This window comes from Phyllobates terribilis, unplaced genomic scaffold, assembly GCF_046119375.1.
Source record: "Phyllobates terribilis strain yellow unplaced genomic scaffold, ASM4611937v1 Scaffold_4__5_contigs__length_816908805, whole genome shotgun sequence".
Taxonomy (NCBI): domain Eukaryota; kingdom Metazoa; phylum Chordata; class Amphibia; order Anura; family Dendrobatidae; genus Phyllobates; species Phyllobates terribilis.
In genome coordinates, this window is record NW_027362764.1 from 718,357,279 (window position 1) to 718,370,324 (window position 13,046).

General features: G+C 43.1%; 1 protein-coding gene across 48 annotated transcripts in view; it reads left to right on the top strand.

Annotated features, from left to right (window-relative positions):
- The window catches only part of RIMS2 (regulating synaptic membrane exocytosis 2), a 659,880-nt gene that overhangs the window by 524,933 nt on the left and 121,901 nt on the right, over window positions 1-13,046 (top strand). For 30 of the 48 annotated variants that reach the window (XM_073679706.1, XM_073679709.1, XM_073679704.1 and 27 more), the window contains one exon: window positions 4,705-4,737. The exons of the other annotated variants lie outside the window; for them this stretch is intronic. In XM_073679706.1, the coding sequence (XP_073535807.1) occupies window positions 4,705-4,737 (33 nt within the window). The remainder of the gene's footprint in view (window positions 1-4,704; window positions 4,738-13,046) is intronic. 48 annotated transcript variants of the gene reach the window in all.

The following is a 13,046-nucleotide window of genomic DNA, read 5'->3' on the forward strand; positions in this document are numbered from 1 at the left end:
CATTTTCGTTAATTCTATAAGAAGCAGCAAAGTATTGCAAACTGCATTTCTAAACCCCGACTGTCTGCTTCAGGATGCAGCTCCACATTGCCACTTTCAATAGTCCCTGGTCTTGTTATTAAAGGGGTACTCTCATCTCCAAAATCCTATCCCAATATGTAGTAGGTGTAATATTAATAATAATAGCAAATAACTCCAATTAAAAATGTTGTATAGTTCTTCTGATTCACTATGTCACTTACCCCATGTGCAGGGCATTGCAGTAGCTTAGGTATCCATGGTTATGACCACTAATATAGTGACAGTTAGTTCATTAGACAGCTCTTAGTGGATGGATACTTAAGCTACTGCAATGCACTTCACATAGGGCAAGTGACATAGCGAATCAGAAGAACTATACAACATTTCTAATTAGAGGTATTTACTAATATTATTATTATAACAACTACATATTGTGATAGGATTTTGGAGATTTTGGAGATGGGAATACAACTTTAATAATAATAATAGTAAAAAAAAACAAGTTTATTTGATACAAAACACCAAGTCATCGAAGAAGAATTCATGGCCTGATAATTTTCCTCTCGCTGTGCTGTTTTCATTTCATTAATTCCTCTCCGTCCTCTGAAACACCTGCAATTGCTAAAAACAGAAGGCAGCAGTGGTAAAGATATTGTAATAAATGTTTATAAGAGCCGCTTTTCTATATTAAATCTGGAAACGCAGCTTGCACCAGATCTAAAAGTAGTAGTTTATATATATATATATTCAGAGGATAGTTTCATTTACAATGTATTTTCATAAGAGTCGCTATAAGCAGCTGCGATGGCGTCCAGCCTTGTGCCGAGTCAGCAAACAGTTATATCCATTCCATACGTTTCTTGAGCAATAGGAGTCGTGTTATATTTTATTTATTGCACCTTGTACAACCCTAGGAACAAAAATAGCCCTGATATATGAGAGTGTAACAAAGGTCCATTTTCCATTCTGTAGTTCTTATCCTAACATAATATTGGATTTCTATAGTCCTTATCCTAACATAATATTGGATTTCTATAGTCCTTATCCTAACATAATATTGGATTTCTATAGTCCTTATCCTAACATAATATTGGATTTCTATAGTCCTTATCCTAACATAATATTGGATTTCTATAGTCCTTATCCTAACATAATATTGGATTTCAATAGTCCTTATCCTAACATAATATTGGATTTCTATAGTCCTTATCCTAACATAATATTGGGTGAAAGTAAAGGGAACATACAGGAACATACAGTGAAACTTCTCTGAGATGACCAGTCTAAGACTAGTGCTCGTCCGGACCAAAACTATTTGTCTCACCCCTCTCCCATACACATGCACACTCAGTTTTACAGAGGGTGAATATCTTCTCAGTGGGGAAAGTAGAGTAAACTGTTGGCAGACACCTCGTGAGGACAAAAATGATTGTGCATGTTAATATCCAGCTGCCCATTCCTCTTCTCCATTGGGGTAGACTCAATAGATGATCATCTGGCACTGCTACCTTCTGTAAGAACTAATAGATGGTAGGCTGATCCCGCCAACCATAATCTGACCTGTTTGATGTGCCCATCCTGGCCCCCTTTCCTGCTGTAATGTCCCCTATTCCAAGTCCCTTCCAGTGATAATGTCCCTTTACTGGCCCCTTCCTGGTATAATGTCCCCCATCCTTCGACCATGATCGTAGACTGAACCCACCAACCATAATCTGACCTGTATGATTAGATTAAAGGGGTATATATCCTGTGGGGTATCTATCCACAGGATAGGTGATAACTTCTGGATAGATGGGAGTTCACCACTGATTGCCACAATGGTGACTTTGACTCATGGAACGGGCAGTTTTAACCAATTGACAGGTTCCCTTTAAGGACACCAATTTCACATAATACAAATTCAATATATTATCAAGACATGCTAGTAAAACCCTTCACAGGCTGCAATTCCACTCATAACCAAGGGGTGGCCACATAGAAATACAAATAGCATAAACATCTTTTGACAGAGTGCTACAATATAATGTTTTGATTTTTTTAAATCTGGTCATCTTGTACCCTTCTTCTTGGGATATGTTTAGTTAAATGATATCAACACCTTCAGGGACATCTTTTTTTATTGAAATGTACAGTATGTATTTTAGATTATAATTTTTTTTTTTTTTTTGCATACGGGTTCCATTAAAAATGTTGCACTGTTTGGCTGTTGGTTCCCCCACTGCAGAATAACATTAAGTCCATCAGTGAGCTCATTCTCACCGGGAATTAGTAACTTTTTAATTTGTCTTTTCAGCTCCTCTCTGCTGATTTATGACCGTAGACCACATCAAAGTCGAGATGAGCTTTGATGTGGTCTTGAATAAGCTGAGAGGAGCTCACAGATAGAAGAGGAACAAGCTCACCGATTAATTATCAGTTCATGCATTCATTAATACCTGAACGAGGCAACATTTTTACGAATCCCAAATGCAAAAATTATTTTTAGGCCAAAGTACATGTAGTTATATAGATGAAAAAAAAAGTTGTCCTTATTCTTTAAGAGCAAAAATAAGAAAAAACATACCTGCATTTGACAGCACTTTTTTTTCCTTGATGTTCATAATTGAAACCACCCAAGGGAGTGTAGTGGACTGAGCTTTCGTCATTAATAAAGCCCCTTTCAACCTTTTTTCCGTGCAACCCCCATATCTTCTATTGATTGTCCAGACTATAACGACCACATAGTAATGTCTAAAACACCACCTGACTTTTACAGATAATAGCCCCATTTCCCTGTGTACAACTTTTCAGAAATGTCCCTTCACAATAGTTTATACATAAAACTCAGAGGGGTATTCCCATCTTCAAGATCCTATCCCAATATGTAGTAGGTTTAATAATAATAATAATATTAATCAAATGCCTCCATTTAGAAATGTAGTATAGTTCTTCTGATTCGCTATGTCACTTACCCCATGTGCGGGGCATTGCAGGAGCTTAGGTATCCATGGTTATGACTCTCATATAGTGACAGTTTTTAGTGGTCGTAACCATGGATACCTATGCTCCTGCAATGCCCTGCACATGGGGTAAGTGACATAGCGAATCAGAAGAACTATACTACATTTCTAATTGGAGGCATTTGATTAGTATTATTATTAGTGTTACACCTACTACATATTGGGATAGGATCTTGGAGATGAGAATACCTCTTTAAAAGAAACTTTCCAATCAGTTCATGCTGCCCAAACCACGGTCACCATGAATGGGAGCCTGGCTGCCCGATGACAACTAGTTATGTTTTTCTCTGAATCACTTCAGGATTTTAGGAAAAACATAGTTTAACACCTTAATGACCAGGCCAATTTTTTAAGTCTGACCAGTGTCGCTTTATGTAGTAATAACTCCAAAATTCTTCAACATATCCCATTGATTTTGAGAGTGTTTTTTTGTGACACATTACACTTTATGTTAGTGGTAAATTTAGGTTGATATGTTTTGTGTTTATTTTTAAAAACATCAGAAATGTGACAAAAATTTCAAAAAAATATGCAATTTTCTAACTTTGAATGACTATCCCTTTAATCCAGACAGTCATTTCGCACAAAAACATTAATAAATAACATTTCCCTCCTGTCGGCTTTACTTAAGCACCATTTTATTTTGTTAAAATTTTAGGTTTAAAAATGTAGCTGTAATTTTTCTTTTTTTTTCAAGGAAATTTATGAAACTTTATTTTTTAGGGATCTATTAAGTTTTGAAGTGACTATGTGGGACCTATATATTAAAAAACTCCAAAAGTGACACCATTTTAAAAACAGCACCCCTCAAGGTATTCAAAACTTCTGTCAAGTAGTTTATTAACCCTTCAGGTGTTTTTCAGGAATTAATGGAAAATGACATGACAGGAATGAAAAATGTTATTTTTACCACCTAAATTTTGATAACTTCGGAACAGGCTTCTATAGCAGGCAGACTCTAAGACCGTTATTTGGCCATAAATTGCCATGGCAAACATCAGGACCACACGATCAAGATCTCAGGGTGCCAATGGGGTTAAAGAGGGAGCCCCCACACTCTGTTAACCATCTAGATGCTGTAGTCAATATTGCCAGCAGAATTTAAGGGGTTAAACGTCCATGGTCGGTGCCAACACTGATTGTGGCTGATGCAGCAAGTTGTCAGCTATAATCTACAGCTGATAGCTACAGGATAGTCACCTGTCGGGTGCAGGTCAGTTTTAAGTTGTATTGGCGGTCATTAAGGGATTAAAGATCAAGGAAGAGACTAGACTGGCACTGCCCTCGGCCGGCTTCTCCCCGCTCCAGTCCAGGTGATTGACAGGTCTCTCCACACAGTTAAAAGAGATCTGTCAATCAACTAGATCGGTGTGGATAGAAGCCAGATGTTGGCGGCGGAGGTCTAGTCTCGTCCCTGGCTGGATCTTTAAACTATATTTTCTCTGAAACACTGGAGCATTTCAGACAAAAACAAACCAGTGATGCACCCAGGCTCTGATTAGTACGCCCACGCGTTTTGGGCAGTATGAATCAACTGATAGGTTCCCTTTAAATCGTAGTTACTTGCACGCCATTCATACTTTTCTATGTGATGTGTTTATTCCATCTGGTTTACGTGGTGCTCGTTACAAAATACCTCCTGTTTTAACCCTTGTGTTTTGGTTCCCTTTTCTGTCTTCCCTAGAAAATGGAGACAAGGAGATAGAGCTTTTTGAAGGTCTGTACACCATGGAGGGTTTGTTTTCACTTACCCCTTTGAAGGGGGAAATAGAACAAAATGAACCCAACTGCAATTGATATCTTAAAGTCAGGTCCAACAATTGATACTTTTAGACAAGGGAAAAGGTTTGAGGGTAAGACCACAAAGACAGCTGTCCTAAACGATGCCCACCTATGGGGGCCTTTGTTACACAGCTTCTGGATACCCACAGTTGCGGTAGAAACCTCACAAAGCAGATTACATGGGATAACAAGCTTTTACTTCTCAGACCATGAGGTAAAGGAAAAAATGCACAGTCACACAGTACTGCACCAGGAAGTAAGAACAAAACAGAAAGTACAAGAGAGACTTTTTTTCTTTTACAATACAGTAAAAAAGGAAACTTTACACAACATCGCCATCTACTGTCAGATCAGCATAAAGTCCTCCTTCACACAAACAAAGAAGTCCACAACTGTTGCATATACCAACAGCCTTAACCTGTGCCGATTATGCACCAAACTTGTGTGGTTATCGGCCACCACGGGTGGGCAGAGGTTCAACTGCATGCCAGCTATCCAGGTGGTTTCACCTTTAGGCTAAAGATTAAAGGATACTGGTTGCCCATAAATTTTGAACCCAGCCAGTTCTTATGTTCTTATGATATACCAATTCCAGTATGAACCCTCGGTAAGGTCCTGTGGCGCGGCTTCCGCATGCAAATGTTGTGGATTTTACCTGCGGATCTGCACATGTAAAATCCTCATTAGATTACAAGACCAGGCAAGTGGATGACATTTGACAAATTTCATCCTCATGCTGAACACTTTTCCCATATGACCTGCAGTGTAAATTTGTCCATTGAGTCAATGAGTAAGAAAAAAATTTGCAAGTAATGTAGCGTTTCGGATTTTGCTACGGATTCACAAGTAATCTGCAGCAAAAATCTGCAAGCCAATGACTTTCATTTGCTTCTGCGGTGAAATCGACAGAACACGCGCAACTAAGTCCACACAGTTCAGCGCTGATATTTCCGACCTGATTTGCCGTGGCAATAATCTACAGCAAATCCGACACGTGTGGACGTACGTTAAGGGTACAACAGCCAAACAAAGTGGCCATAGTGCAGCCATAACATGGACGAAAACGAGCAATCACTTGATTTTGCAGAGGATCAGCTACTTCACCCACAAAACCCGAGCGGCTGTTCCGATCAATGATGCGTTTTTGTGGATGAAACATGGCTAATCCCTGAACTTCTATGTCAAGTCATTCTAAATGATATCAATTGCAGTGCCCTATGTTGGTGATGTGTGTGTTCTAGTTAGTCTTTACTATTGACTGTAATGTCCTACATCTATATATATAATCGTCTTATCCCGTCTGTCAGTCTGTCTGTCTGTCCAGGAAATCCCGCGTCGCTCATTGGTCCGGCAGCGGCCCATCAGCGCCGGGGGATTTCTAAAAAAAGATGGTGGCCGTTAGCGGCTCATCTGCGGGACGGAGCTGAGCGGCGATGCAGCCGGGAGATGAGCGCCGCGACCAATCAGCACAGCGGTGTTTAAATGTGGAGCCAAGAACGGTGATTGGTCGCGGCCGATATTTAAATTTGGCGCCCAAATCGGTGATTGGTCGCGGGCAGCGCCAGCGACCAATCAGCGATTTTTAACACAAATGTCCGGATCTTTGTAACACCATGCGGATACTGTGGGGACATCAGCGGCTAGGGTGTGAAGGGAGGACCGGGGAGCGGCGCTGCGGGTCGGGACACTTTTGCTGCGAGCGTCCGCTCATGTCCCGGGTTCTTGCAGCGGAACTATCCGCACAGACAGCGGCGCTGACATCCATGCGGCTAGGGCGTGAAGGGAGGACCGGGGAGCGGCGCTGCGGGTCCAATTGGTCGCGGCCGCTATTTAAATTTAAATGTGGCGCCAAAATCGGTGATTGGTCGCGCCCAGCGTCGGCGACCAATCAGCACAGCGGTGTTTAAATGCGGAGCCAAGATCGTGATTGGTCGCGGCCGATATTTAAATTTGGCGCCCAAATCGGTGATTGGTCGCGAGCAGCGCCAGCGACCAATCAGCGATTTTTAGCACAAATGTGGACCTTTGTAACACCATGCGGATACTGTGGAGACATCAGCGGCTAGGGTGTGAAGGGAGGACCGGGGAGCGGGGCTGCGGGTCGGGATACTTCTGCTCCGAGCGCCCGCTCATGTCCCGGGTTCTCGCGGCGGAAGTAGCCGCACAGGCAGCGGCGCTCCCCGGTCCTCACTAATACGATTCCGCTCCCCGCTCCTCACCAATACGATTCGCTGATTGGTCGCGCTCTCTACACCCGACCAATCAGTGATCTTGACGCTAAAGTTAAACACCGCTCTGCTGATTGGTCGCGGCCGCTGCCCGCAACCAATCACCGATTTGGGCGCCACATTTAAATAGCGGCCGCGACCAATCACCGATCTTGCCGCCACATTTAAACACTGCTGTGCTGATTGGACGCGGACGCAGGATGCGTTCAATCAGCGAGATTGGCGCCAAATTTAAACAACGCTCTGCTGATTGGTTGCGGACTCCAGCCGCGACCAATCAACGAGATTGGCGCCAAATTTAAGCAACGCTCTGCTGATTGATCGCGGTCGCTGGCCGAGATCAATCAGCAGTATTGGCGCAAAATTTAAACACCGCTCTGCTGATTGGTCGCGGTTGTCGGCCTTGACCAGTCAGCAGTATTGGCGCCAAATTTAAACCTCACTCTGCTGATTGGTCGCAACCACCGGCCGCGACCAATCTGCGTTTTTTATGCCAAAATTAAACAACGCTCTGCTGATTGGTCACGGTCGCCGGCCGCGACCAATCAGCAGCATTGGGGCCAAATGTAAACCCCGCTTTGCTGATTGGTCGCGGTCGCCGGCCGCGACCCATCAGCATTATTGGTGCCAAATTTAAACCCTGCTCTGCTGATTGTTCGCGGCTGGCGCACGCGACCAATCAGCGAGATTGGCGCCAAATTGAAACACTTCTCTGCTGATTGGTCGCGGTTGTCGGCCGTGACCAATCAGCAGTATTGGCGCCAAATGTAAAAACCTCACTCTGCTGATTGGTCGCAACCACCGGCCGCGACCAATCTGCGCTTTTTGTGCCAAATTTAAACACCGCTCTGCTGATTGGTCGCGGCCGGCGACCAATCAGCGATTTTGGCGCCAAATTCAAACCCCGCTCTGCTGATTGGTCGCGGTCGCTGGCCGCGACCAATCAGCACTATTGTCGCCAAATTTAAACACCTCTTTGCTGATTGGTCGCGGTCGCGACTAATCAGCGATTTTGGTGCCAAATTTAAACACCGCACTGCTGATTGATCGCGGCCGCCATCCGCGACCAATCAGCGAGATTGGCGCCAAATTTAAACAACGCTCTGCTGATTGGTCGCGGTCGCCGGCCTCGACCAATCATCGTTATTGCCGCCAAATTTAAACACCGCTTTGCTGATTGGTCGCGGTTGCCGAACGCGACCAATCAGCGATTTTGGCCCCAAATTTAAACACAGCTCTGCTGATTGCGCCCGGTCGGCCGCATACCTATTCTAGAATACCCGATGCATTAGAATCGGGCCACCATCTAGTTAACAATAAGTGGACTAATAGACTTTATCCTGATTAATCCTACATATTTGTGTTTTATCCTGACGCATACATTTTGCATTTAATCTGTCTCCGTCGTGTACATTCTTCTGTTGACAAAGGGGCCGATTCATCAAAACGATGTAAAACTAGTCGAAATGTCACAAAATTTTTGCGCAACTCGAATTGGTGCAAAATGATTCTACTTTTGGTATTGTTACGCAAGTCCCTGCCAGTTGGCCTAGCACGCTCGAAAAGTTCATCATAATTTTACGCCGCAAACAGAAATCTGCAGCAGACACCGGCTGGTCTCCATTTCTAGCGATGACGCATGACAGATGAAAGATGCACCAAATTAATGAATGGAGCACACCTATTAAATAGGTTGTCCAGTTTTTTTTTACTATATGCCTAAAAACTAATAGGCCGGTAAATGCTAACTACCTGCCACGTCAGCAAAGCAGCTCTTCTTCTTCCTGGCTGCTCTGTCGACGGGGCGACTGCCGGCGTAATTTTGATTGACAGCTGGCTTCCCGCAGGTAGGCAGCAGGGAGCTGGCTGTCAATCAGCATGATGTCAGCAGTCACGCCCCGTCAACAGAGCAGAGCGGAAAAAAGCTGCTGCTCCGTCCATGTGATGTCAGTGGAGGCCGCTGAATCGTCAGGAGCAGTCTCTGATCATTCTGTGCCAGCAGAGATTGGCACCGTGCACAACAGGCAGGTAGCAACTACCCGGCTGTAAGTTCTTAAACACATTGTAAAAAAAAAATTGTCCTGGATGACCCGTTTAATGAATTTGGTGCATCTTACACCAGTGCTCCCTTCATTAAGACTGGTGTACAAAGCTCTGGTCTTAATGAATCGGTGCCAAAGTGTTATCAGTTGGAGTCAAAGATGCCCAATTATTTACTACATCAACCCAAGAAAAAAACTCGCACTTTACTGATTTTGAAGTGAAATCACAGTATGCTGCAATTTTTTTCTCTTGCCTGATACAGCGAAGAAAAAATATGCAGATCTGCATACAACATACAACATATTGACAAGTAGAATGGTAACACCTAGTTGTCAGTTTATTTATACACTCCCAGGAGGAGTGAGAGAGGAACATTTCATGTTGTATAGAAGCATTTATTACTACAGACAAGTTAGGAGAGCTGACTGGTCCTTCATAAAATGATGGGCCTTCAAAATATTTTGAGCAGTGTATATATATTTGAGAAATTCATTGACAATGACTGTGTTTAATCACCAGATCAACAGGTATTTTTGATGTAGTAATGTGAGCCAGGCACTGTTCAAAGCTTTTGTCTGTCATATATGATGTAGAAAAGGTGTGTTTTCCCTTTAAAGATAATCTGTCAGTAAATTCAATCCCTCTCCCAAATGACATATATAAGCACGCAGGTCTTTGAAAGCTAAATCCAATTACGCATTTATATCTTCTATCTGTTGCTGCACTCCTGAGAAATTTGTGTTTTAATTCATATTCAAATGAGGCACTAAGTGCACTGGTTGGGCATTTTTACAGGAAGGGACCAGGATGACAGACATTATTGCAGGAAGTGGACAAGAAGAGGGACATTATTATACGAAGGGCCCGGTACAGGAGACATTATTACAGGATGGTGCGAGGATGGAAGAAATTATTGCATAGAGGAGTCAGAACTGGTGACAGTATTACAGCAAGGGGCCAGGATAGGAGACAGTATTACAGGAAGGGAGAGATTATTGCAGGAAGGGCCCAGGACTGGGGACAGTATTACTGGAAGGGACCAAGACAAGGCACATTATTGCAGGAAGGGGCCATGACAAGGGACATTATTATAGGATGGTTCGAGGATGGGAGAAATGATTGCAGGGAGGGGTCAGGACAGGTGACAGTGTTTTGGGAAGGGGTCAGGATAGGAGACATTATTATAGGAGGGGGCCAGGATGGGAGACATTATTGCAAGAAGGGGTCAAAAAGGGAGACATTATTGCAGGAAAGGGCCAGATTCGGACGCATTATTACAGGAAGGGGCCAAAAGGAGGGACATTATTACAGGTAGGGCCCAGGGCAGGGACTTTATTACAGGAAGGGGCCAGGATGGGAGGCATTATTGCAGGAATGGGCTAAGACGATGGACATTATTACACGAAGGGTCCAGGACAAAGGACATTGTTACAGGAAGGGGCCAGATGGGAGACATTATTACAGAAAGGGACCAGGACGAGGGACATTATTACAGAAAGGGCCAAGACAGGGGACATTATTACAGTAAGGAGCCAGGACAAGAGACATTATTACAAGAAGGGCTCAGGACAGGGGACAATTATTACAGGAAGGGCTCAGGATACGGGACATTGTTACTGGAAGGGCCCTGGATGGAGGACATTATTACAAGATGGTGGCCAGGACAGGCAACATTATTTCAGGAAGCCTCTTCCTAAACCTCTAAGGTTGTCGCCCCGCCCAGCACCAGCCTCTTTAGCTTGATTGATAGCTCACTCTCTAATGTCCTTGCCTGGCTCCTCATGTCACACAGACAGTGAGCTTTCAGTCTAGACGAAGAGGCTTGTGCTGGGTGGGAAACAATCTGGAGCAAGAGGCTGTGGTTGTGCCCAGAGCACTTAACAACTTATTTACATATCAATGAAAATGCTGATTTCTTGGGAAGGCAGCAACAGATAAAAGATATAAAGGTGTTGATGGATTTACATTTCAAAGACCTGCATGCTTGTATATGCAGTTGTTAGGGGTTGATCTTATCTAGAGATTCCCTTTAAAACTGTGAACATCATGCTGAAACTCTTCAGATCTCATTATAAGGGCTCATCGCGCGTCGGTGGTATTTGTATTGACTGGGGGTTGTAGTTTTCCAACCACTGGGGAGTCACAGGTGGTGGTCTGCACTAGTGAAGCATTCCTGTTGTGTTGTGTCACTGTGTTGTCTTCATTTATTGTATGTTTCTATTCACCCAATGTCCATTATGTTATTGTTATTGCACGTGCATGTTTACCTCCTGTCATTTGCTTTTGCATGTACCCATGAAGAAGAGGAGTACCACCATGTTGAAGAGCAGGGCTCAGAGGTGGAGGCAGGTTGGTCTCGCCTTAGAGTTTTAGACGTCTGTTCTTATAGTTGTATTATGCATTCACTGCTATTGTGATGGCTTCCAGAGTACTGATGTAGCAGAGGTGAGATTGTGATCTCTGCCTTGTGAAAACAGATCATTCATTGAAATTTTCCAAATGGCAAACTCAGCTCTGCTACATCTGAACACCCCATCTCCGGTGCATCTGTAAGTAATGCCGGAAAGGAAGCCATGGGACCACCTCCTCATCTTCCTCATTACAATCGCACATCCACACCGAGTATTTTAGTGTTTAATTAAAAATCCTTTCTTAATAGCTGGAGATAACACAATTTTCCATACTCTTAATTACTTGACTTGAGATTAAGTTATCACATTGTAGCTCTTCGCCCCTGGCTGTGGAATAAAAAATGTAATTGAATTATTTTCAATAGTTCTCTCTACTTACAACATGTTAACTTGGCACATTACAGAGATCCATGCAGGTAGGGATTGTAGGAAACCACATCCCTCGTTGTACTTAGATCACACCGAGCGTCATTTAAGAAAACGGATGAAGGGTCACGTGTGGAAACAAAAACCCATACCATACATAATTTAAAGTGACAGTCCACCTTTTATTACAATGTCATATCAGGGTCTGTGCTGATTACTTTCATAATATATCTTTATATTATTATCAGCTCTATTTTTCTGATACAGAGCGCCAAATCTCCTACATAGATATAGAATAAATTGTTCTGCACATGTGACATTGTGCCAGGATCAGGTAATCAAAAGAAGAGCAGTAGATGTTGGGGAGGTTGGACGGCTCCCATCCAGCTGTCACAGATTACTGACTTGGTCCTGAAAGTCGATTCAAACCAACTCTAATGGCGACCATAAATTATCTTAGTGGCTAGCCTTCCCTTTCACGTGAAGTGCTTTTCTAATGCTTGCACTTTAACCCTGCCCTGCTGCAGCGCAACAGATAAACTGCATATACGCAGCGGAAAAAATTATAGCACACTCAAATGCTTGCACTTTAACCCTGTCCTGCTCTAGGGGAACAGATAAACTGTGCATGTGCCGTGGAAGAAATGATAACACACTCGAATGCTTGCACTTTAACCCTGCCCTGCTGCAGGGCAACAGATAAACTGCGTATGTGCAGCGGAAGAAATTATAGCACACTCAAATGCTTGCACTTTAACTCTGTCCTGCTGCAGCACCACAGATAAACTGCGCATTAGCAGCAGAAGAAATGATAACTAATTGTAACTAATTTTGTAAGCCAGTGTACAGACACCCCAACAAAAAACAGGATTGTTTCCGTCACTTGTGGTTTCTTTTAGCTGAATTCCATCTGTTTTCTTAAATATAACTCTCGATTGTTGCCACATTTACTGCAATCATCCTTCTTCCAGCAACACATGCTTCAGTTTTCAGGCTTGAACTATATGTTTGTGTTTTGCATTTTCTCTTTCAAACTTGCTGGAAATACTTGGTTTCTGCCTCACCTTCCTCTTTAGTTTGTAGCTTTGTACGTGTCCCGCCATCATTGTCTTATGTGTTCTGGTAATACATAAGGGGTCATGTATCTGTCTTATTATGTTGTATTCACTAACACTGTTACATTAAGAGAAGAGCCT